We start from the raw sequence: 26,346 nt of genomic DNA on the forward strand, positions 1-26,346 counted from the left end.
CAGAAAACTACTTTTTTCCATCCAAACCCTTTTAAGCTTAGAAGCATTAACTGAACGGTAACGTTCATTTCTGCCCGGCTTCCGGACCCTCGGAGCTCTCGGCTCCCCTCTCTACCCAGCCCAGGGCTTCCTCAGTGTTTGGCACTTGCTGCTCCCACCCCAGACCCGAGAGCAGCTTCTGCTACCACACCTGCATCGAGTCTTGGGAAACCCTGACCTAGAACATGCGCTCTCAGCTTTCCATTTTGCACACTATCCTTTCCCCATAGCAGAGATGCCCTCTTTAAAGAGGGTACATAAAACTAGGCACTCAAGCTGAACTTAATCACGAGACAACCGGTGGGGATGAGGGAACATTTGCTTTCACAGCTCTTTGTTAGTACTCAGTGTCTTACAGGAAATTTTTCTGGAAGCTTGGAAGAGCACATTTGGTTCTAGCTGCGATTTAGTCACCTTCCTTTAGGGTTTCAATTAATTTTCCAGAATTTATATTCATTCTTTCTGAAAATATCTTAACCTTGTTAGTATTTATATTAAGTAGGCATACTGAAAAAGAAAATAGAGTACAAGCATTTGTGTGATGAGGCATTGCCATGTCCCCTCCCCCCTTTTTAATACTAGCTTATTTTGATGTATTAGGTACATGATGAGCTTGCAAAAGTATTTTGAGTGGTATAAAATAAGTCAGTATTTAAAACCATGCAAAAGTTTTCCTTAATTGTTATATATTCTGTAAGGATCTATCTTGAGTCTGATACATTTTTATTTAGTAATTTTGATTATGAAAAAAACAGAGTATGTTTATTAAATGCATGATACCAATGCGTCAAATTACCTCATATGGGGAGGGTCTGTAAGTGCACAGAATTTTAATGAAACCAGGGAAGGGAAAAAAAAAAAAAAAGGAAAAGAGAAAGTTTGGAAGAAGGAAGAAAGGCAGCTATGGTGCAGTACTTCAGGTTCAATATTCTATGCTTAAATACAGAATCAGAACAATCAAGTCGAAAGGTAACTGCAATGTTTTGCATAATACAGTTATCTATAGCGTGATTAGAAAATAAAATTCAGTATCAAAATGCAGAATTTCAACAATAGTGATCAAATTACTATCACACAGAATAGTACAGACTAAAACAACTGGCCATATCTCCATAATGGTGGGCTCTAAACCAGCTATAACTAATCAAGAAAAATCTTGGATTCAACAGCACCCTTAACATACCGCCTCATTGCTCAGTAGCTTTTAAAAGAGACACAGGCTTCTAGGACTTACTAGGAGAAGACTAGGCAAGACGCTGAACGGCCCTGTGCCCCTGTAAATCTCCGATGTCCCCTATGTGAAAGCTGCAAGCGTTCCAGCTCAGGATAGGAACAAGATGTAGAGAAGGGCAGAGAAAGGCATGAAATACAGGAGGAGGTTAAACAGAACGTGAGACTCCACAGAAAAGGATTAATTTAGGGAGGATAAGATATGATACACGATACAACAATCTTAAACAAAAAATAGCATGAAGGAGTTACTATTTAGTACTACAACATGAGGCACATTCAGTTGAACGGTACACAGAAAAGCAGAGTAAGCTAAATACATGATTGTACACACTGAAACGGTGGACCTCATCGCCCCCAGACACTGTGCGTGCTCTAAGTGGTCTCAGAAAGGAACTGGACAAAGTCACAGAGGACAGGTCTACTGACCGTCCTGTGGCAGTGAAGTTCCTCAGTTCAAAGGAATACCGAGGAAGGTCCCCATTTGCCCTTTTCTCCTATACTCACCCATAAGCACCTGGACCTAGCCACAGGTGGAGACGGTTTGTATCTTGGTTTGACACAGTGCAACAGTTCTCAAATGAAATACACAACAGTTTGCCTCTCAGAGTTGTGCTGCCTCTATTTGTGTTGGAGACTAAGCAAACGTGTAAGGAATGCTCCAGGTGCACATCCATCCTGTACTGAAGATGGTGAAAGCGGACAGATGACCACAAGCCTTTTAAGGACTAAGTTCCTTAAACGATGCAAATTTGAGTGCATCGTGACTATGAGACTGCTGTTTTACTGTCAGAGCGCAAGGCCCCACGTCCCTGGGGTTACAGCCCAGCCTCTCACAGGGCAACCCCACCACCAGCATTACTCGTGAAGGAGCTGCTGACAAACCAACTGCATACAAAATACAAATTAAATTAAAAATAGCTCTACTAAGTGAATAAACTTTTGCAAGCAAAAAAACCCAGACAGACAGACACATTTTGGAAATTTGGTTTTGACCCTGTATCATTATTACTCTTAACATTTTCAATTTCAAAGCAGTGCTTCTAAGCAGAAACTTCCACTGAAGAAAACCACCCGAATCTTTTCAACAGCACACGGAGGGCTTGGGAGGAGTCCCCGACAGGCTTGAATAACTTGACTGCTTACAACAACAAAGCCATCCTGCTTGAGCAGGGCCCCTCTCCGCCAGCGCTATCAAATACCGCACTGACAGCATTACTTACCACTTGCAGAGGAGAGCTGGGAACTGGCTGGAGAGGACAGGCTGCACCACCAGCCCCAGGCCCAGCACCTGTCTGTCTATCCAGCTGACCACACCCCATGGGGCAGCCCAGAGGCTCCCCCTAAGGAGAGCGAGCCACGGGGCTATAAAGGAGGAACTGGCCCCCGCAGTGCTGGATAAGAGCCCTCAGCTGTGAGAAGTGCAGCTCACTAACACGCATCAGCTGGAGCAGAACCTAGTTCCTTACATGCTTTTGGGAATAAGGCATCCTGCAAGTTATGGTATTTGAAACAGCATTAACCTCAGGAAAATGAGGCTACTTACTTAGAGGCTATTTGTCAGCAAGGAAAATCGTTTCAGTTCTGCTTTGTGTTCCTCAGATGAGGATGCAATCACAACATAGCACCAGTTCCTGCTAGCTGCAAAGATCTGTCAGTTGGAAGACTAGACATTGCCAGGTCAGCCAGTGCGCAAAGCAGCAGATACAGGTGAGCTGCAAGAGCAGGGGGCACAGCGCAGGGGCTCCAGCACCACCAGGCAAAGGTGCCCTTGCAGAGTAAGCCCCTTCTTGTGCAGCAGTTTCACAGGGGTTGCTACGTGTCCACGCAGTGACCTAGCGCACAGACATGGCACACTAAAGACGAGGTGCAAGCCCATTTAAGGGGATTATGCTCAAATTTGGGTTTCGAGTCATATCAACTCAGGATATGGCTTGAGCAAGTCAACTCCCCGCACTCATTGTCTGGGCAGTAATACCTGCCTTTAACAGAGCTGTAACAAGGTAGAAAGGTTTTTGGACTACTTCAAGACTCACAGGTGAACAGGGAGGTGTCACTACGTTCTCAGCCCAGCCCTAAAAACCTTGCAAGATACCGGGCTGAAGAGACCCCAGCTTGGCCCAGTACAGTCTTTTTTGCTAGGTACTAACACACTGCTGCAGAGCTGCAAACAGAACACGGCTGGTTCCTGGGCACCAGGGAACTCCCTCAAACTGCGGTAGGTCTCTGCAACCTACTCCCTCCCATCAAGATGCTACTTATCTCCCTTGTGTCTGTAGTCACTCCCTCCCTTTACTTCTTGCCAATTTACTCTCAGCAGCTAGGAGCATGCCAAGCGTGTTCATACCATGCCAGTGGATACCAACCTCCAGCTTAAGACGCAACACAGTTCCCAGAGCGCTCGACCAATGACACTAGGAGGTGCACCCACAAAGCCTCGGTGCAGGATTAAGCCACAAATAATTAAATTAGCTTCACCCCTAAAACTATTCAGAGACCTGGCAAATACAGTCTACCAACTCTGTCCCTGCTAAGGCAAAAAGCTGGCATCTTTGCTCAAAAACGGGGAGGAATCTTTGTTTTCTGAAGTACTGTCTTCAGTCTGAACTCAAATACTTCTGCATTCACCTAACATTGATATTTCTCCCTCAACAAAATTCCTCATGTAAGCAGGGACGCGGGGGAAAGCTGTGAGCACCAACATACCTGCTCATAAAAAGGCACTACACAGGGTAGGATTCAGGTACTCTGGGCATGACCGATTGGTAAGATTAGCCTGGAGCTTTGGTGAGGAGAAAAGACTGTAACTGCTACCAGATACACTGACCTGTAACTGAACATACTAGCTCTGCAGCTCATATCGGGAACAAGATTTTTAAGCCTCATTTTTCTCTAATAGTTCTGAGACTGATGCATGTGTGTTAAGCCGAAAGACTGCTTACTGCTACCCCAGGCCACATAAGTACTTTGATCACACTTCTGGTAGCCGCGACATACCATAATTTCACTGTTTTGTAAAGGAACCACACAGTATGTTGAAATCCAAAGAACATGCAGTAACTCAGATGTAGCCCACTGGTGTTAACAGCGCAGTAGGTCACACCTGTACATACCAGAAGCGTGTCAAAGTCTCTTAAGCCCATTGTCCTGTCACCGTTTTAGAGGCCCTATTTTCCTTAGCTGCACTGTGTTCACACACAAGATGCCCTTCACATTCAACAGCTCTGCATCAGCGCGGAAAGGGAGCTAGAGATTGGTCTAGTTAGAAAATCTTGGCATGTTCCACTTGCAGAAAGGAAGTTAATAAAATTGGTGGCACAGGAATAGTTAAACAAGAACTTAGTTCTTGTTTACAGGCATTGTGTATAGGCTGCTTTCCCACCCTCCTCCGAAAAAAGTGACAACTCAGGGAAACAGTCAGGGAATTCACATGTATAGAAGTTATGGCTATTGGTGTTATTTTACTGATTCTTTAAGTGTGCATCTTCAGCAAAATGCTCAGGGAGGTTTCTCGAGGCTCTAAGCTGCAGCATTAGAACATGTTCTACCCCCTGCCAAATCCAGCGTTATGCCTTTAGAGGTCCAGACAAGGTTTTAAAGTTATTGCTTCAAACATGATCAACGCAAACCTGAATAACACATTCAAAGACAAGGTAATAGCTTGAAGATTGAATTTCCCAGTTCCCAAACTGACCTATAAATTAAGCACTCAATCAGCAATGGAAACTGTCACTCATCAGGACAAATCAGTCCAGTTTTTTGGGGTTTTTTGTTTTTTTTTTGTTTTTGTTTTTTAAAAACAGTTGAGTAAGACAGCTCTACAGTTATAGAACTGCACAGTTCAGGTGACACAAGGGAAAAAGTCAACACAGCCTTTCCTGTGGTGCTCACTATAAACTCGTCTATCCTAATTCCACGCTGAAAATTACAGCATTAAAAGAAAGATGTCACTATCTAAACAGCACAACATCATGTGCCTTTAAATAAAGAACTTTGCTTTATAGTAGTTTATATTTGATTTCATTAAACTTAATTTATTTCTGATAAATCAAGTTTACTGCAGCACAGAGGAGTGTACTTAGAGAGTATCTGAATTCATTAGAGTATAAACCTTCTCAAAGGGAATAATGTAGAGCATCAAGGTGCAGTAAGTCTTAACAGTAGCAACTCCCATTAAGTGCCAGAGGAGAGAAACTGCTGCTCAACAGTTTACAGCTCACAGCTCTAACAGTCCTACCCAGACGCAGGGCAAAGGAGTTCTTAAACGTTCCCAGGGAAACGAGGGACACGTTATTATGATGTATGTAGCTGAAAGTGCCTGTGTAGCTCCGGCCTGAAAACTCAATCTACAGTCCTGTACTAATGCAAAAGATGCAATAAATCCAGTATATAGCTACTCTGCTATGACAAGAACAAGCCCGACTTTTCTAAACATGATGGAGACAGATCAAAGTTTGACATGCAAACAGCATTCTCCAGTGTTAATTCTGAGTATGCATCAAAACGCTGATCTGACTATCAAGAAAAGTACTTTCTTTACAGATTTTTAATAGTTGTAAAACGCACACTTTCCCACTGCAGTAATTGAGTAAATGGAGGTTTGACGTGGAGAAAAGTCCTATCCTTTCTTCATTAACACCATGGCTACTTTAGCTAAGTCTAGAATGGAAGGGTTTTTTTTTTTTTTTTTCTCACACAATGCACAGCACTGAGTACTGTATGCAAAATGATACTTGGTCCAAGAAAGCAAACATGCACCTCATGCTGCCTGCCTTTTTCTAGCCAGAAGAAACACTTCAGTATATAACTTTTGTGGAAGCCCTTCACATGGCTGTTATGACTTAACAGAACCAACAGCAACACAAGTATTGTCTTAAAACATTAACACCTACTCGACACAAGTAATATAATGACTAATCATTAATGCTTCCATCTCTAGGACTACATTAAAAGTCTTTCGTCTTACAATGTAGGTTATGTCTGTTTTGCAACAGGGCACCTGCCTCACTGCACAGAATGAGCTAATACCTGTAAGGCAACCAGGAGCGTTTCAGCAACACGATCAAGCTCTGAAGGACCCAACCCTGTTTCTTACAGGGCAGGATATGACCAAGGCCAAAAGTGCAAAAAGGACACTCAGGTAGCCCGAGGAACATGATTCTAGCCCTGCACTGCCAGTGATTTCTTAACGGGATGTTTGGCCAATCAATCGAAATACACCTAACCAGCAAATGCCTCCCCTCAAACTTTTACAAATTTCCACTACAAAGAGAGTAAGAAACATCTCTTGCTGAAGCTGAGGAAATATTTGCAGAAACATGAAGTCATTGCCCCAGCAACTCTAGTCAATAGTAACTGTCCTTCTAAGACACAGGACATTTGAAGCTCTCTAGCACATCCTAAATTTGGCACTGAAAATTAGCTTAAGTCCAGTAACCATGGCTTGGATTGTGTCAGAGCCCCTCATCTGCAGAACGAGGCTACTACTCACCTCAGATTAACACTGATATTGATGAAGAACTCAACACAGCAAAAACCACAGTGTCCCCCACAGGGAAATCAAAAACCATATATATGTATAGTGCCGGGTTTAGACATGCACTAAATTAGGTTTGGACCTACAAACTGAAAATAAAAATAAATGTTTGACTATTCTTCAGTGAACACCATCAACTGCGTGCAATAAACAGAGCAAGAGTCCCATGGAAAAAAATAGCAGGTGATCATGTAAACAATGCACAAGGAAAGAAGCAAAAAAGACAGCTTTACGTTAGTCATTTCCTAATCTTTGAATATTTGCCTTTGCAACCTTGGCATTTCATAATTTTAAAAGAGTGTTTTTATATTACCTGGTAAAATGAAGGCATAATTTTTTTTTTTCCTTTCTTTCTTCCGTGTATAAGAGTAAGCTGCTTTAGTATCTGTTGGTTTCTTGTCTTTCACAACAGGGAGAGTTTGCCAGCCAGGTAACAAAGTTGAAAAAGACGGAATGCAGGCTGCATACAAAGAAGTTACTAGAGGTTATACTGCATCAGAAAACTGTGAAAACACACAGTGTTACAGAAAGAAGAATGCTTTCAGCTATTCTTACTGCTTTATATTACACACACGTCTACTGCCAGTACAGTAACTACATGCATTAGTTCATTACAAGGAATGAATTTTCCTGCTTTGAAGTAAGATCTTAGTATCCTAGGCTATACTCTTCATTTAATACATGTAGAAGTTACCCTCTCATGGAAGAGGTATGCATGATGCAAGCATCCATACACATCAACCAACAAGAGTTTTCATTCAAGTCTTTTATTATAGCTTGAATTGTTTTCACTGCATTTAAAAATCTAAAAAAAATAAATATTTGTTTCACAGCTGCAAGTCACATATGCATTAACACCACAAACAATCTGGAACTTTAGCCAGAGGAGGAAAGTCAAATCCAAAAGTGTTCAGCTAAGCACAATTGTCTCAGGGCAATTATACTAAAAATAAACTTTCAGAAAAGGGGAGGGGTGTGTTAAAGAGTTATTTCAAATGCATTTATCTGGAAAACAGTGAAAATTCTATTATTAGAAATCATAAACTACGCTTTCAGCATTTAAAAATAAACGTTTAAACTCTTGACAGTAACAACTGTCCGGTTCATCTTTTGCTCTTCAGCTGTATTCTTGACCCATGGCTGCAGAGGTTCCCAGTGATAAATTAACCTCGTTTATAATTGTGTCCACATAATTACAGAATCAATCTTTAAAAATAAAACAGTGTATTAAGTCACCTTCTCCACCCATATATTATAAAAGCCATTATTTGCAGTTTTGTACCAGCACTAAGCGACTGCTTAATGGAAATGATTGGATTGTACACTGTGAAGATGAATGTCTTTTAAGCAATCACTTCCGTTACTAGTGTTCTTAAAAGAAACCAGAAAAATATATCTTCAGAAATCAGAGTAGTCACTTCTTTGTTAAAAGCCATAAAATAAGCTCATATTCAATTACAAGCAATAGAAACCATACTGCTATCGGAACATAATTATTTTATCACAAAAAATTTATTATTTACAAAATGAAAAGTTATCAAGTGAATTTATCAGGGAAAGAGTTAAATGTTCTTACTCAGTGATTTGAAAAATGTAGGCAAGTCTCTCATGCACTCACACACCAAATTATTTGTAGAAGGTGAAATGTTAATTCATGTTAGTGAAGCTTGACTTTCATTCACAGTACTCTCATTTTTATTGTAAGATGGCAAAAAACACATGGTTCTGTACAAGAAGGGATGTATTAAGACAGTTCTTCATTTTTGTAATTACTTTTTTGGCTCCCATGAATATCCACACCACTGAACATTTTGCAAATAATCAGTTATATTATCATCTCCATCATTTAATCCACTGAATTTACCACCACAAGAAAGACAAAAGAAAGTTAGTTTAATGATCCCACATTACACAGAACTCTCATTTCTGAAGTTATACTAAACTGAAACCTTCATAGTGATCTATAGCCTGGATCAGCTTAGATTTTAGGGTTTCTTTATCTGTGTATTTTGGAAGATCAAGAAGATTAAAGCAAGTGTGAGCTACCGGAAGATAACCTTCTCCACCTCCCGTTGGTTGGATGACTAGTTTAAGACACTTCATTCCAAGAATTGGAATACGATCACTGCCTGTCAGAAACACTGCCAAGAAAAAAACAAACAAAGTCCTGAAGGTAGTTTAAGACTAATACTGTATATCCCATATACCACCATCCTAATCATTACTTGCATTTTCCAATTATTCTAGCAGTGGCTAGCTTTTCACATTAAAATCGTTCAGATAATTTCGAAAAAAAGAAGTAATGGCTCAACCTGCTCTCCAGCTAGCATATATAAACTCTTCACCGTGACACAACAAGGGATATACAAAGGAAAACATTTTAACACGTGAGGCCAAACAATCATTGATACAAGAGTAGAAAGTTCCTCTTGTATCAGGATGTATTATTTAAAATTGATTATCTGTACCATTACCACATTTGTAACCACCTTGCAAAGACAAAGAATTTGATTTTCAATTAGAAGTTCTGTTGAACTGGGAACAAGCCTATGATCTAGTCTCAGCAACAGCTCATTCACAGAAAACTTGCAAACTTTCTCTTTCCCTTCACATGTTCCCTATCAGTAACTTAGTATTTATGATCAATTACACCTCCATATTTCCATCCACGTGCGATGCAACTACTGCAGGATGTGAACCTGATGCCAAAACACATAGAAAAAACTCCTAGACATCAGGTAAGCGACACTAGCAATTTGGGTTCCTGTTTTGCTGTTGTTTTTTTTAATCCCACTTTGATTTACTGCGATCTTATAAATCTCCCCACACTCAGAATTATTCAAGACAACCGCCCCAAAATCAGAGACAAGCTTGTAATCAATTTCCTCTATTGCTACTTTTTCCTCCATGTAAAGTTATTCACATAGACAAACACTTAAGTTCAGCCTCTTAAAATATGGACCTGAGACCACAACGATCCTGTTCAGTTACCAATTTCTGCAAAATAGTGTTAAATACTCACATAGAAACTGTTTTTTCTTCTCCAAGGACAACTCATGAAAAACCTCCCAGAATATTTTAATTGTAGGATGGTCTGCCCAGTACTCTCCTTTGTATTCTGTATTCTAAAATGAACATAACATGACGTTAGTCCTCCTATGTAGAACTAGTAGGATAATCTGAATCATCTGACATTAAAGCAGAAGGGATGTGGTTTGTTTAAAGGGATACTGCATTGTAAGTGACTTTGATACTATTTTCCTTAGTGAGTTTTATGCAAAATCCTTAACTTCATCCTCACCGCAAAAGCTACCCAGTTAACTACACATAGGCATTTATGAATACAACTCCAAACAAGCATCAGGTGAGAACTCTCTATAGAATATATATGGATATTATCACTTGTTCAGCTTTTCATTCCGACTTTGACTGAGTACAGGTGCATTAGACCAAAGCATTATCAATCCCAATAAAAATCGCAACATAAAATCTGAGTTTCAGCTACCAAGGATGTTTCTTTTAATTAAATGTGTGCATTTTTGTTCACTTTTTCCCTTCTAATAAAATATACCGTATAAGCTGCCTTTCACAGTTCAAGGCAATTTTTCTTCCTTTCTCTTCCCCCAAGTCCAATTGCCTTCAGAAACTAGAAGGGAGAACTAAGTAGGAAGGCAAATAATATTTTAGTGCCTTCATTCACTGATAGTAACTAAAAATCCCTCAGTTAGGCAGTCAATCCAATGAAGGCTAAAAGTCACGTTAGTCATATATTAATGGAGAAAATAGAGCTAGAAAGGACATTTCAGGAATTTTGCTTTTGCATCTTGAAATTAAAAATATATGAAACAAACGGCTAACTATGGTTTTACCTTCTCCAACTCCTTCCAGTCATAATTTGTGTTCCCAATCACCATTGCCTGCAACTCGCTGGGCTGGAAGAGCTGAAGAACTTTGCCTCCGCACACTTTGTGGAAGCCTGCGTGGAATGCACTGAATAAGGAAGCCACAGATTTATTGAAGATGTAATCCACATAGGCATCTACAAAATCTTGCCTGTATGAAAGAAAAAAGTAATCACGTTAAAAAAACGGTACATGTCCTCCTCCTAGCAATAAAACAGTAATCACTTAGGTATAAAACAGAGCATAGCAAATTAAGCTAAAGATTTCTAATGTCGTATTCTCTGGTCCTTGCTAGAGACATAGTGAAGATAAGCTGAATGAAAATGGCACACAAATGCAAATTTTTTTTTTTTTGAAAACAGATTCTGCAGTGTGCAATAGATAAACAGCAACATTTTATGTTCGTTCAGGCACTACAAGCATTTCTCTTGTTTGTATGCACTGCAGCGAATTGGAGTGAATGGCAACAGGCTTGAAGGCTTGAATTCCATGCAGTGCTCTGAAACTGATTATTCAAAAGCACTGTTGCACTTCTTAATTAAAAAGATTACCATACGTGTACTCAAAACGCCAGTTATCTTCAAATGGACATGTGGAGTCCTACACAGTGAAAAGATCAGGGCAAAGGAGCTAAGCTACTGAACATCAGACCGTTATCTGCACCTCAGCACAAGGAATTCTCGTGTCTTTTTGGAAACGTTCATCTTCTTCCATAGTAGCTAGGGGGATTACTAAAATTCATTGATGTGATATAACAGCTATGGCTATGATTAGGAAAAAACACATATATATTAGTTAATATATGGTTTCTACATTTCCATCAGAGTAACTTCAGTTATATGGCTTCAGAGTGACTTTCTTTGCGCAAATTCACAGACCATGAATAGCATCACAAATAATTTAAAGACTCCTCTGAACATGTTCAGCAATTTTAATAAGTACATCATCAGAACTGAAAATACTGGAGATGAGTGAAAAAGAGTGGTGAATCACATTATCTTTAGGCACCCAATGAGACACCTGTCATTAGGCACGCTATATAATTAGCGGAGAGACAGGTAACTTGGGTATACCCACAGTGAAAGCTAAGGGTTCTCCAGAGAGAAATTCATAATAAGAACCTAATTAGCCCTACTATTGAATCTTGAGAAACAGGAACACTTCATTGCCCCAAGACAGCTAGTGACAGCACTGTGGCATATGTTCCAAGGGCACACTAAAGCTTTTTCATATTTTAACTCCAATTTTATAGTCACTCTGCAACAGAGCACCAAACCACCAGAGAACTTGGAAGCTACGGTTTTTAAGGTAAAGCACCACAGATCCTCAGCTACCAGCCAAGAATAAAAGCAACTGACACATATAGGTGGTGACTGTAGTCGTGGAACAGTACCAGCATCATTAGAAAAGTAAGTAGCTTACTGGGCTTTTTTTTTTTTTTTTTTTTTCTCCCCCTTCTTGAAGTATACTCAGTCTTGCCCTTACACATGGAGCTGCAACCCCATGTCTATCTCTCCCAGTAACGAAAAGTCAGGAGGATAAAAATCATTCCATTGTGGGAGGCACTGCCACTGCATAGAGCTATGCTTGTGCTTATGATACCCCCTCAATCTTCTGTCATCCCTCTTTCCTCTAAGGCAGACCTAGTTACAGAAAAAGTTGCCCAAAATACAGAAACAAGGATAAGCAGGAACATGCCCAGAGGTACGTTTTCTCCCTTGTTCCTACAACCGCACAGCCGTGCGATCTGTTCTCAAAGACTATGCCTTCTCTGTTTACTTCTCCCTGAACGAGGAGAGAATCAAAAGCCCAGAGAAGATATGAAAATTAACAAACGGACAGAGATAAATATACGAGAGAGGAACGAACAGAGGAAACCGGCAAGCACTCTGCAAAATGGGACAAATGCGCCACTAGACACACTGCCCATCCTCCAAACGCAGAAAGGAAACAACGTGTGGTGGGGAGCTCCTAAACAGAAGTAACAGAATCCATGGTTTGGAGGGGAGGGGAGAAAGAGGGGAACCACCCCTCACATACTCATTTGACAAGGACACTAGCTAGCATTAGATTTTACTTGCTCTACAATGGAAAGCCTTCCCTGAAATTGTATTTCAAATACATAGAGTTGCTACGTAAAGGCATCAGGATAAGACGTTCACTTTTACTCAGTAAATTTTAATTGTACTCTATCTTCCTGCAAAACCACAACCATTTTCGTGTCATAAAATTAAGATAACATGGTCATAACGGGCCCTGAAGAGGTCAAGGCAAAAAAGAAATATTACACATTTCAAGAAGAATTACATAGTCTCTGAACAGCTGGCAAATTCATAAACGTAAAAGCTGTTTTAACAATACACATGAAAGTAGTTTTTCCTCCAACACTACTGTAACAACTTGGCTAAGTACGTTTGTAACAGCCCAGGTACATTCCCAAAGCAGAGAGTAACACTGAACCTACCCTGTGTCCCGTACAACTCACCTATTTTGTTTTACTACAGGAATGTCAGCACCATTAGGAACAAGCTCTTTGATTTCTGTTGTACCAAAATTTTCCACAGTGATCTATTTAAAACAAATAAAAACAATATAGATTTTATTTACTGTTAGAGGACTTCTTCCCTCCACATAGCCACAGCAACATGAAGGGCACGCTGATCTTAACACAAGTAGAAAATGCTAAAATTCATGGGGATCAGTAGCTGTTTTGCTCACAAACTTGATCAGAGACAGTTGTAATACTGTAAAACTTGTTGAAAAATACTGCAAACAGCAATGTTTAAAACTTACAGTAAAATTAAGACAAAATGCTTCCTCTATGTCATCTTCCGGATAGTCCAGTAACTGTTGCATACCCCTGAAGAATAAATTGAAGTATTTGTATTAGTGAGAAGAAAGATTAACTTATGTTTCTGAAGTTTTCCTTATCCTTTCATAATTCTAGGGAGGAGGAAAAAAAAAAAAATCTCTTTCTACTGTTGTATTCCAGTTATTAGCTGGCTGCCTTGCAGTGCCCAGTTTGGAAATTTCAAGCAACTCGTGCTGCTTTTAAACTCTGGTAAGCAGAGGTTTTAAAGAAACAATTGTTTCACTATTATTTGTGGAGTTAATTCCTTTTGATTATCTCCCGGCACGAAAAGAGACGATTCATATTCTAGCTCCCAGCCATGGGATTCCCAAGCTAGAGGTGGTAAGTGCTTAATAATCATTGATAGACTTTCCAATTAACCTATTCAATTTCTCCTTGAACCTATGAAAACTCAGCATGCACACCACTGAGACAATGAAACACCCCCTTCCTCCCCACCCCCTCCATTTGAACTTCCTATTAGCTCTATTCAAATCCCTACTCCAGGGCAGATATTTAAGCCTGCATTTACTCATGAAATAAGCAAAAATGTTGCCTCATTAGATTAAATAAGTTGCCCAGAACTAAAATTTCTTTCATCTTTATGTTTATAAAATTAATATCTGAATTTTTTTTTTTGATTTTCAAAAATTTTTTCCCTTAAAATTCTTGTAGGATAATAAGCAGAAGATAGAGACTGAAAACCCAGCATTTAGAAGCAGGTGCTTAACAACAGAATGAATCCTATCTCAAACGGCAGGAAGGCTGCAAGTTACTTTGAACTGTTTATCCTGTTAATGTGAATGCTAAACATTTTGTTTAACCCTTAGAAGTGTTGAATTAAAATTCCTAGAATTGCTCATTTTTCCTTCATGCTTACCTGCCAACATCTGGCATCAACTCTTTTAAGTCATCCAGGGATGGCTTTTTATTCAACAGCTTTTTGTACAAAGCCAATGGGAAATGAAGGTCTACAATAGTAAAATTATATATTGCTAGCCCACAGACAACGCCAATCAAATGAAACAAGTCACTGTCTTCGAAGGTCTAAGAACAGAAAAAAGAGAGAATTAAAATAATTTAAAACAAAGTTATTTTAATCTTACAGAGTTCATAAAAATAAACTACAGTGAAGTATAATCTAAGTATCCTTCATTTATATTTTCTATGAATAGATACGTGACCGTTAGTACTGAAGAAAACATGATAAAGTTTTAACCACCTGAGTGAGAGACTGCAATTGAGTGAGACAGAATTCTTCCTACTCCTAAAACCAGAAACCCCCAAAACAAAAGATGCACTGAGACACTGGCAGCATAAAATACGTTTTAAGTACTGTATGTTGCTGAAAATACTGCAGTAAGATTGTTTTTTCATCAGTGACTTATCACTATTATTCAGTTAAATTTTTTTTTTTTTTTAAAGAAAAAAAGATGAGTATGAGCTCATTATTGACTCCCTGGGACTTACTAGCTAAGGCAAAAAAACCCACAAATGTGGAAATTTTAAGGCAGGTACCAGTGACATAGCCACCCCTGTTGGTGTTAGCCTCTGAGAAGGAATCAAAAAGCCAATGATCAAAAACTTTCATGTGACTGAATACAAAAAGAATTGTTCAATGTGCCACTTCCAGCATATTTTTCTCTGTAACTTTGATCTACGGTTTCTGCTCTTGGAATCTGCATACTTTGGCTGGCATTTCTTCCAACTAAACTTGTCTAAGCTGGGGAAAACTGGTAAGGAGTAAGTGGGGGCTGGGGAGAAAAAAAAAAAAAGGAAAATTTTGATCCAGCAATGACAAAAACAAATACCTTCTCAGACTAGTTATTTCAGCTTCTCCTCCTGAAGAAACCTACCACAAACTACTAGATACATACTTTGTTCATATAAAATATTTTAAGTGAAAAAGAAAATTCATCACTGCAGATTGGACCCTACCTTATCAGAGAACCAGATGAGCCTGGACTCTTCATAATACCTGAACATTCCATATTTGGGATCTAGCAACTCTCTCATGATAAGCAAAAAAAATTCTTTGCGAACACCTCCAGCATCAACAGCTTCTTCCCCTACAAAAATAACCTGAAATACACTTCAGTTAGCACAGAGTCTTAAAAATGGAATGCGAAACAAATTTACCTGAAAATATTCTTAATTACTTGCATGTGTCAGTGAAAGAGACTTAGAGCAATATATTCTGATAATACCTTGAGCGGTTTCTTGTAGTCTACGTTCTTGGTTTTCCTTAGGACTTCCACTGCATCTCCTACAATATTGTCTCTTCGCACCATTAAGATTAGGCAAGGGTTGACAGATTCAAATACTGGTAGAAAGAGAGAGGATAAATTCTGCCTGTGAGCCTGATCAACAGCCATCTGGGGAAAAAAAAACAAAGTAAAAGTGGTAAAAGGTAATATTAAATGCCTATCAACCTTCAAGTTAGTCCATCAGCTTTGCCTTAAAAGGGAGAAGGGACAGGAATGGGGATATCCATTACGGGAGCTAAAGAACTTGCCCAACTTTTCTTCTTATTTCTTTAAACCCAGGGAGTATATTTCCTTTTCCCATTAGCCTCATCAATGCCAATATTCAGGCAGGTCTTAAAATGCAGCTTCTGACACTCCAATCAAAATACTTTAGATAACCAAAGGAAGCAAAAAAACCCCCACACGTTACTCTTACTTGTTAGACAATGTGGTTAATATAAATCTGGCATGAAAGCCGCCATTGAAGTGATTCACGGAATGACAAATGATTTTTAATCTAGCAACTGTTTCTTTTTTTATTATTTGAGTTATAATTCTTAAAAGTTTATGTATAATAAAATTTAATACCACTTGTTAACAGAAACTTCCAATTAGAAATATCCCCTTATGATTCATCAAATGTTGGTATCAACTCTAAACGCGTACTTCAAAAAGGCAAAAGAAACTACGAATCACAAAAGCAAGCTAATATTTTTCTGTATCAGCCCATTACTTAAGCATTATACCGCCTAACTTCAGCTTCAGAACATTAACTTGTATTACTTTAAACATTACAAACATGGAAAGGGAAGTGTTTGCAGCAGTAAGTGTTCCAACTCTACTATTACTTTCACAGCAGCCTCTCTTCATTCTTCCTTTCCTTTCCTAAGGATATGCTTTATTATTCCCTTACAGCAACCCAACAGATATGGATTACAGAAAACGCCAAACACTGAACAGAAGAATAGCTCACCACATCAAACTTCACGTGTTCTCAGTACTATGTAGAGGATCATGAAGTACATAAGACTCTCACTGACCTTAAGGATGCCTAGTGTATCTAACCAACGACAGGAGGTATGCATTACAATATACAATGGTTTGTATTATGTATCTTATTTCTAGGAAAGTTTTTAGGTTAAAATGGAACGGAACAAATTAAGAGTAACACAATTGCATTTAATAGGGAAAGAGCTCAAAACTACTGGCAACTGCAAGACTTATCAAGAGCAGGAAATCTACTCCTGCTATCCCAAGAAGATAAACATTTAAGTTTTTTTCAAGATAAGCCTCTTTTCTACTGCTCTGTAGACACTGAACAGACTTCAGAGTTTAGCAGCATTTTGAAGGTGGCATGACAGATGAAATGGGCGATTAGGGGCACAGTAGATATTCAAGCACAGTCAACACATTGCTTCTCAGAGGCAAAATACAACCAGTCTTGAGAACAGCATTAGCTCCCAGGTCCCATCAAGACGAGAAAAGAAAAGAAAAGTAACAAACTGGCTGCTCCCTCTAAAAAGATACTTTGACTTCCAGCTCCTGTCTCTACACTGGCCTTGCCACATGTCATTTAAAATCTGCCTTTTTTAAAAACATATATGTACACACATACACACACACACACACATACATATATATATAAAATTTTTGCTTAATTAAAACATACACACCTGTACTATGGTTTGTTAATACCTGGAAGAAGATAGCTAGCTAAAGAAAAAGAAGTTCCTTAGAAACATATACAATTGCTGAACGATCTAATTTCAGATCCCAAACCCACAAACCTACCAGCTTCCATCACATACGTATCCAGAGAGGAAAACGGGATCCTTCATTCTTACAAAGAGGAAATCACACCAAGTTTAAAAAAAAAAAAAGACAACCCCAAAAAAACCAGATCAGACCATTAAGAAGTGAAACTCCTACCTGCATCTGAATGACTGCATCTGTTTGCAAGAGAGTTGTCTTTGCCTGGGCATCAAATACAAATGGGTATGTGCAAATTGTAACAGGAATATCTGTTAGCTAAAAAGAAAAGAACATGTCTAACTCTGCTTATTAAAGACACAGCAATGGTTAAAGAAGTCACTACAAAAATGCTACTCATTTAATATATCAAATTTTACTGAAAAGAGAAAGGAATCATTACTCACTGTCAATGCAGAACCAAAGAGCTTTTCAGGTACACATATTTTCAATCATTCAGTATTTCGGCAAAAAAATTCACCTAGTATACTTAGTTGCAGAACTTTTATTATGACTAGTAGACGTAGTCAAAGTAGTTATTATTTTCAAACTCTACTCTAAGTTTACAACACGCAGAATTAAGTATTTTTGCCCCATGAACACTCTCTATGAACAGTCTGATCAGTTTTATTAGGCAAGGCAGTTTAGGAAACTCTTTTCTGATCACGGTCTTACTAAGTTAAAGCTTTATTCCCAGTAGAACACATCAAACAACCCTTGACAACCATATTTCTGATTTCCTTACATTCTGCAACAGAAATCAGATTGCAACCAATCTTACCTCAGTTAATCCATGGTTGACATCCTATGACAGCATTTGCACAAAGGTAGCAATAATTAAGATGAAAAAGCAGTATTAGTGTCTGCATTAATTATTCATCTCTGATGTTGAGTTAAAAATATTTAGCTACAGCTTTTTCCCTCAAAAAGAATGTTTACTGAAAAATAAATAACCGCCATAAACATTTTAATTAGTCCACCAGATACAGCCATGCTCTTCAACACCCTATATGTCAGCCTTTAAAAAGGGAGCATATAGTATCAAGTTTTCTTGGATACAAAAAATAAAACATTTTAAATATTTCCCTACTAATGTACGATAAATGGAATCTGCTGTTACTTACGTATTTTCATTCTCAAATAACTGTAGCATGTCATATTAAATACAAGACATTTTTAACGAGTAAAGATTAACAGATACAAAAAACCCACTTGAGCATAAAATCCCAGGAATCATTTGGTTCTATGATAATGCTTAAGAAAAAAGCAATCAAGTCTTGAAACTGTGCAGGAAACCAAGACAGACCAAATCAAATTGCTGGGACTGTGAGAAGAATTTTACAAGCTAGATAAACTTTGCCGAGAAACTCGGAGTTATCCGTCTGGCACTATGCTACGCTTTTTTACCCTCTGTCGAAAGCTAAGTACATTCCCACTTATCAGACAGAACACGCAGGAAGGGGAGCTAGTAACAAATTATTAAATTTTAAGACTTGGGAGACTAGTCTGTAGATATCTACGGCTTAAAGAAAACGATGGCCAAAATGCCATCATCTACAGAGTTTGCCTGCTCCCCATATCCTTAACTCCTCTTAGAAAACACCAGATTTAAGTGCTTCATATGTCACAGGCAGATTTAAGTAATTCTGTACTGTTACTGTATCTACCATTATCTATTCCTAATTAAAATGGTCTTTTCAACTCCTTTAGGCAGTATCTCAATTCTTTCAGAAATACCTCTTAAATCAGTAGCTTGTTATCCAGTAACTTCAGTCTTTCCCCACTCTATTGCTGAAAGCAGAATGGAAGAGCTCTTCCACTGCTTTGCATTAGAACCCAGGAAAACAGTATGACATAGGCTGAAAAAATTAAGTGACGCATTGGAAGTGCTGACACAGTAATTCCTCTAAAAATTGATAAATTACAAGCTTTTATGTCAAGTTCAGTGCTAAGAACTATTTGTTTCTCCCCTCTGCATTCAGACTGAACGCTTAAGTTACAGGGGCTGGAGGGGAAAGAGGCTTCTTTCTTCATGACTTAAAACGCGGAGCAAGACAAAGGGCTTTCTGTGAAAGCAGATTTTCAACTCAAGCAAAGGTACCACCAGCACAACATTTCTCATTTCTTTTATCTTTTTCTTTTAGGCAGCAGAACAGACATGGAATTTATTTCAGTCCTATAATAAACTCAGTAACTTTTTTTTCCCCTGTTTGCCTTAAAGCTGGACAAATGCACGACAAAATAACGATCAAAGGGAAAGTCAGTATCTAGTACTTTCTCCATGATGTCAAGCTACTGCTCAATTTTCTGATTTGATTAACAAATAGAGCTTAAGAGTTTCATTACAATTCAATTTTCCAGGCCTCATTTCACCATGCTTCAGTATTTTCTTCTCTGGTCATGACATATGCAATTTTGGTTTGTCTATATCCATTGAAAGCATAGTTGCAGCATCACCTTTCCAATTCCACCACTCCGCATTTTTACCCCTCCCCAGCACACCCCTCTGGGCACCAAACACACCGCCTGCCTCCCCTTCCAAGGCCCTGCAACGCTTATCCCCACCTCCGACACAACATCTAGCACACCCCCCCTCCCAGCTACCAGCACCAGCCTCGTCATACCCTGGTAACTTTTTCAGAACAGCGCACTTCTGCTTTTCTTCCCCCACTCTACGATTATTCATGCTTGGGGGGTGCTTTCTGGGAACATCCCCAACATCAGCAAGTTCTCTTTCAAAATATTTCTCAAAACCCTGCTTTACTGCAGAAAGCTCAGTATGCTGCTTGGCTGAAACAGCTGTCTGCCATGACTGTCAATACTGACTCATTATTTCTTCACACTCCCGAATCTCCCTGCTGTTATTTTACACTGCAGTTTTAGACTCTTCGGGAGAGAGATTATCACTGGCTTTGCATTCACAGAATGCGAATGCACAGTACAAGTAAGTTTTAACCCACGTTCAGGACCTTCCAGACACTGCTGCTAAAGAATTAAACTTAGATGGCTAGAGTAAGCATACTAGTTTACTTGGCGTTCTTCTAAAGCACAAGTCAAAGAATTGTGTAGCAAAATCCTCCTACCCACCTCACTAATTCTCTACACAGTCATTCATTTACTCCTACTTACCACTCTTCTTTTGAAGGATACAAGAATTGTCTCAGTTGTTGTTGCTACACTCACAGTAGGAAATAATGTTAGTTATCTGTCCACTGTAACTCTCTAAGTGCACTTCTAGAGTTTGTTTTCCAGAATGGTTTCCGCTTTCTCCAAGTCTATATTTTTTTCTGATATCAAACTTACTGTGTAAGCTAGGTTCAACGGTAATTCAAGTTATTCTGGATATTTTCCTATCATAAATTATTACTTTCCTAACCTTTTTGACATGGCAAATGTTGACGGACATCATTCCGAATAGCTTTTTAATTGATGAATTAAAATGCTGAACGGTGTCAGTCTTAAGAATGGCACCCAACAAGAAGCACACCTATTTAATAATTCCTCCTTAGCTAGTGCCTGACCTAAGTCATACCTGACAAAGTACCCAGATTTAAAGAATCCGCTCACTTCTATAAAGAAACAGAAACAAGCCAAAACAAAACAAACTTACCATTCCAAATACCTGCTGCTGGACCCAGTTGAAATAGTCATTTCTGATATCTATCAAATCTTGTATCTCATGAATATAAAATCTGTCATACTGTATAACTTGTCCTCTTTCATTTACCTAAAGAAATGAAATTTATTTTTTCCGTTATCACTTTGCATAAGAGTTTAAGAGTATTTTTTCCATATTTTTCAAACGTTTGAGATGTCAGCCACAGACACCCATCTACTAAAAAAAATAAAGAAAAATAAGTGCCTACAAGAATACAAAAATAACTTTTAAAACATGAAAACATGGATTATGCAACAATCCCATCTAAGGTGCAAGGGAAAATAAGATTACCTGAGCATACAACGTTGCACTCCTGCCATTTTGAAACATCATATGATCTCACAGAAACTCTATTTGTGTACGCATGAGTTTAAGAACTAGGATTTAAGAACTCTGTTCTTAATTACAGAACAAATATGGTTTCTAATACCTGTGATCAGAGGAACAGTTTAAACTAAAAAAAAAAAAAGTTAAGGTTAGGAAAATAGAAGATGGTCACAGTACAAAAGAAACTTTATATAAAGGCCTTTCTCTATAGTACAATTTTAATCCAGAAACTTCGCATAGGACTGCAAATTTATTGAATCGTAATACACATCACTTCTCCTAAAGACAGGCAAGCACTGTTAACAGTCCAAAAAAGTGAGACTTCTGGCTGTACAACCAGATAAACTAAGCTTGCTTTTCTTAAGCAGCTCTCCACCACCCTTGAAGAACCAGATACTGGAACAGTCAAGTATCCCAGAATGTTTTCCTGTTAGTTCCTCTTAGGTTACTCCATAGGAGGTGATATTTTAGAAAACACCACTACAAACACCTGGGCAGCAAGGCAGGTACAAACGTAACTATTTCTACTGGGTAGCCACCTGTTCACCATAGTTAGGTTTCCCAAACAAAGGAATTTAGAAGAGGAGAGCCGGGTTACCGTTCTTGAAGTCTGGAGGCTTCAAGATTTTAAGACCAAATTCAGCTATTAAGAGTCACAGTTTTTGCAAGCCTGAACAGAGACAGAACTTCTCAAGGCAGTAAAATAATTCATTAGACACCAACAGCTTTCCAACTGGGAATCTGTAATCAACGTCTTGTACTTACAGAGGAGATGGTTACTAAACAGTCTTATTTCCAGCCTTAGTTTGTTGGTCGCTATGAAGACTAAATGAAATTAAAGTAAAAAATCCAACTTTCAAAGCAGAAAACCTTTTCATTATTTCTACTAAGGGAAAACAAAAACAAGCAAAAAAACTCCCCAAAACAAAAAACCCACAAAACAAAAGCACCCCTCCCCCCCGACTTTGGCTGCTAGTGATCAGTGTTTTAACTGTTAAAACCAAGCTAACCTAAAACAGGGAAAACTGAAGCATCTAACACACTGTTTTGGCAGCTGGACAGGAACAGCATAAAAGAAATTTGCCTGCACATAAATAATACAAGTCTGCATTGCAATAATGATGAACGTTTTCCACTAGTTTCATGGATTTCATGTAGCACTTAGGAATATCTCCTAAGTGAGCATCTTTAGGAACAACAATTGACACTTATTTCCAGGAAAAGAAAAGATGATCCTGGCCAACGGGAAACGAGCACATTCTCTTCCAAATTGGATTCAAACGGATACACAGATTAAGCTTCAAAGCCGATCATCAAAACTGTTGGCACATTTGGTGGGTTTGCTGTTGTTTGATTAAGTCATTTTACATATAGCACACAAAGGTCCAATTTAGATGCCTGTTCCGTTTTGCCAGATTGTACAAACACAATAAATGGATGAGCACCTTAAGAAGCACATCTTAAACCCTCTTTAAGGATAATAAGCAGAAAATGCAGTATGACCAGAGTAAACTGGTGGGAGGCAAAAAGGACAGAAACCTCTGCAACAATTGGATAACACAGTTTCACAGGCTTGTGATGTGCCCACTTTTGTTACTTCAAATAATTTGGACTATTTTTGTTCAAGGTTTATAAATCCATTATTTTTCATGAATTAAGTTGCAATACCAACACACTCCAACAAATCCGAGAAGAAATATTTGTCTCGTTACAAATGTTCAGATTTTTCTTGTTTAAAACAGAGCTTCCTTTCATCTTCCGTCTGTGATCTTATTTGCTACTATTTCAAGCTTAGATACTATTTTTCCCAACACACACTCATAGATACAATTGATGGAGCGGAGTCTGCTTTCTCAAGAAAACAAGTAGTTCTGTCACCGTGTCAAAACGGAATCCAGAATTCCAACGGTTCAAAGGTCCAGATGGAACAACTACAGACGTTTTTGTAGATGCAAGCCAAGCCTAAATAATTACAACTCTTTAGTTAACTTCTTTAAAGGACTAAACTGCACACAGATGCTGACAAGAACAAACAGATAAAATAATTGGTTAAAAATGATGCAAACATACTTACTTTATGCAAAATTTCCAGAACTCTGAAAGCAGTGTGTAGAAAACTGGTAAATACTCTTCTTTCAGAAGTAGGGAGGCCAATCTTGTACAACTTCAAGAGGTGGACTACGACATCCTTGTAGAGTTCCACTACCTTGAGGAACAATGGAGGTTCAAGTACAGACCACCAATTTTCTGCCAACAAATGGAGAACGCATAAATGTAGTACTTGCCAATACAACACTGTTTTTACTCTGCCTCTTTTTAATAAGTTTTACTAGAAAGCACACTTGTCAGTTACCAAAAACCACCAAAACTGGTGGGCAAAGAAAGAAGAACTAAGGGTTGACCCTTCCAGCACAAATTCAGTTCTCTACATAGCAAAGCAATAAGATTGGGAAGCAGCAGATATTCAACTAAAAATAAAATTAGAGAGATATATATCTGGCAAATTATTCTACAGGGTCACATCCTCCCCTTCCTCACTTCTGGAATTTAAAACAACACAAAACTGGTATCAACAGCTATCCGAGTGTGATCATTACTGAATTGGGGCAGCTTCGGAGAGGAAAATAAAAGGTAAAGACGCAACAAAGCTAAGAGAGCAAAAGCAAAGTGTGGGAACCGCTTGTCTGTGAACAAGTAACTGGAAGGGGAAAAGCAAGGTAGAAGAATGGGCCACTGCTTTCAAAGTGCCACTTCCTCTTTTAATATAGAACATTTAACACAGCAAGAGTGCTGCAAAACTTTAGGCACCAAACTATTCCTTGCACCAATGATGAATCTTCTTTTGAATGCTCTATTGTTATAGACCAACTCTTTAAGTTAAGTTTGTTAATCCAGTATGCTACACAAGAGCATTATGAAGTAACTTCTGACATAAAACAGATGGCCCATATCCTGAAACCTTTACTCAAGCAAACAGTCCCATTGAGAACAAAGGAAACACTTGTCACAGTTCTGAAGCAACACAAAAAAAGACCTACAATCCAAAGAAACGACTAGTCAGTTTTTCCTTACAGCAGACCAGCCTTTTGGTGACTGCACACTTTACTCTCACCAAAAAGTACTGAAAAAGGCAAAAGATGAGTCACAAATAAAGGCAAAAAAATAAACGATGGAGAAGAAATTGCCTTCATAGAAAATTATTATTTGAAAAGGAAATATTTTGAAACCTCAAGGTTTCAAAATTCAGGTGACAAGAGACAATAAAAAGGTGCAAGGAAGTAGAGCAAAAAAGCTTGAGTTACTCTAAGCTGCTTTAAGGACCACAGCTTAGATCAGGGAGAAAACAGGGACCTCACAGAAAAACAAGCAAGTGCTATCGTCAAAACAAACACACAATTTAATGTCTGCTCTTTTAATGCTTCTGTATATTGCTTAGAGCTCATTAGCTGTCTGACCACAATTTTCACTTCAAAAGAGCATAGATATATATCAAACACACTAAACTATATAGGTTCGTTCCTCCCAAAAGGAATCTTGGACTACCAAAGATTACAATACCAGATCAATTTATATGCACTGCCAGTTAGCTCACCCAGAAACAAGAGAATGGTGCTGTCTTGCACATGGAGCAACATTAGCTCTTAACTGTCTCATCAGGGAATTCTACAGAGCTGTGAATACAGAGCAGGTGTTGCTGAGACCAGGCCTTCACTAGTGGAATATCTATAGGTTTTCATCTGAAGATCCTTAGTTTTAACAATGAAGAATTAAATATCTTACCAAGAACTTTCAGGGGAGCTTTTTCTAGGTTCAGAATAGCTGTTCCAAAAGGAATAGCTAATGTTGTAAAATTGTTTGCATCACTCATCAGTGGGCACTCCGGTAGAGTGAGATACAGCCTCAAGGCTTCAACATCTGGTAAGGAGCTCGTCAATTTGGGAATAAGGTTCTTTTCCAAACTAGCTGCAACCTACAGCGCAGAATAAAATTCAGTATTTTCAATGCAATTGCACATGTAGGAAAAAACAACAACCACCACCACCACCTTTCAGAATAAAAAACTAAAAAAGGGATCAGCGCCTATTTGAAATTAGCGGGTACATGTTACAAAGGATTGAATTGGTAATGTCATTGTTCATATCTGCACAGACACAGAAGCAAAGCTATTTAGTACATTTTCCCCTCCTAGATTAAAAAAAAAAAATCTACAAAAGAGAGTTTAAACAAAAATATAATAAGTTTAGAAAACAAGACAGCACATTAAATATTAAAACACAAACATTTACAATATGCTAATGTGTTACCTAACTGGCACAACATAACAGTTTTACCTATTCATAGTTGGTATGTGATTGTGTAAAGAAATTTATTAAAAGAAAAAGGCCAGACCAAGCAAAACAATTGCATTTCTGGATATGTATAACGAAGAAAGATAATCCCAAACAAGGAAAACATGCAGGACAAACCTGTTGCGATATATGAGCATGGTCAGGCTGTATAAGTTTGTGAAATAGCAGTCTAGCAGCATTCATATCAACCCCTGAGAATCTAACGCTGGTTTTGTAATGATCATCGTTGCTGCAGCAAGAAAAAAAAATGGGGAAAACAAGACTGAATCCTGCGTTCATCATCCCTCTCCAACTTTTTCACCTTTAATTCTTAGCCCTATGTACTAAGGAATTGAAATATGAGAGATCACAGTATCAGATGCCCACTGAAAATTCTCCTCCAAAGTTGACTGCAAGGCAATAGCTTAAAAATATTAAGTTTTACAATAGCCTACGCAATATATTCCTCCTGGATTATAC

The 26,346-nt window shown here is 38.5% G+C and overlaps 1 protein-coding gene across 9 annotated transcripts in view; it reads right to left on the reverse strand.

The window, feature by feature from the left end:
• HERC4 (HECT and RLD domain containing E3 ubiquitin protein ligase 4) overlaps positions 1-26,346 on the reverse strand; it is a 60,089-nt gene that overhangs the window by 15,367 nt on the left and 18,376 nt on the right. For 3 of the 9 annotated variants that reach the window (XM_068950856.1, XM_068950857.1, XM_068950859.1), the window contains exons 13-25: positions 26,005-26,116; positions 25,319-25,508; positions 23,613-23,785; positions 21,164-21,280; positions 17,734-17,832; positions 15,766-15,933; positions 15,497-15,640; positions 14,439-14,605; positions 13,501-13,567; positions 13,193-13,275; positions 10,675-10,858; positions 9,828-9,930; positions 7,557-8,946 (exon numbers count right to left, since the gene is read on the reverse strand). In XM_068950856.1, the coding sequence (XP_068806957.1) occupies positions 8,738-8,946; positions 9,828-9,930; positions 10,675-10,858; positions 13,193-13,275; positions 13,501-13,567; positions 14,439-14,605; positions 15,497-15,640; positions 15,766-15,933; positions 17,734-17,832; positions 21,164-21,280; positions 23,613-23,785; positions 25,319-25,508; positions 26,005-26,116 (1,816 nt within the window). In that variant the 3' untranslated portion in view covers positions 7,557-8,737. Of the gene's footprint in view, positions 1-747; positions 1,953-7,118; positions 7,266-7,556; positions 8,947-9,827; positions 9,931-10,674; positions 10,859-13,192; positions 13,276-13,500; positions 13,568-14,438; positions 14,606-15,496; positions 15,641-15,765; positions 15,934-17,733; positions 17,833-18,334; positions 18,359-21,163; positions 21,281-23,612; positions 23,786-25,318; positions 25,509-26,004; positions 26,117-26,346 lie in introns of those variants that run through there. The other 6 variants (XM_068950853.1, XM_068950854.1, XM_068950855.1 and 3 more) reach the window with 5 other exon arrangements.

Source organism: Struthio camelus, chromosome 7 (assembly GCF_040807025.1).
Source record: "Struthio camelus isolate bStrCam1 chromosome 7, bStrCam1.hap1, whole genome shotgun sequence".
In the NCBI taxonomy this organism is placed as follows: Eukaryota; Metazoa; Chordata; class Aves; order Struthioniformes; family Struthionidae; genus Struthio; species Struthio camelus.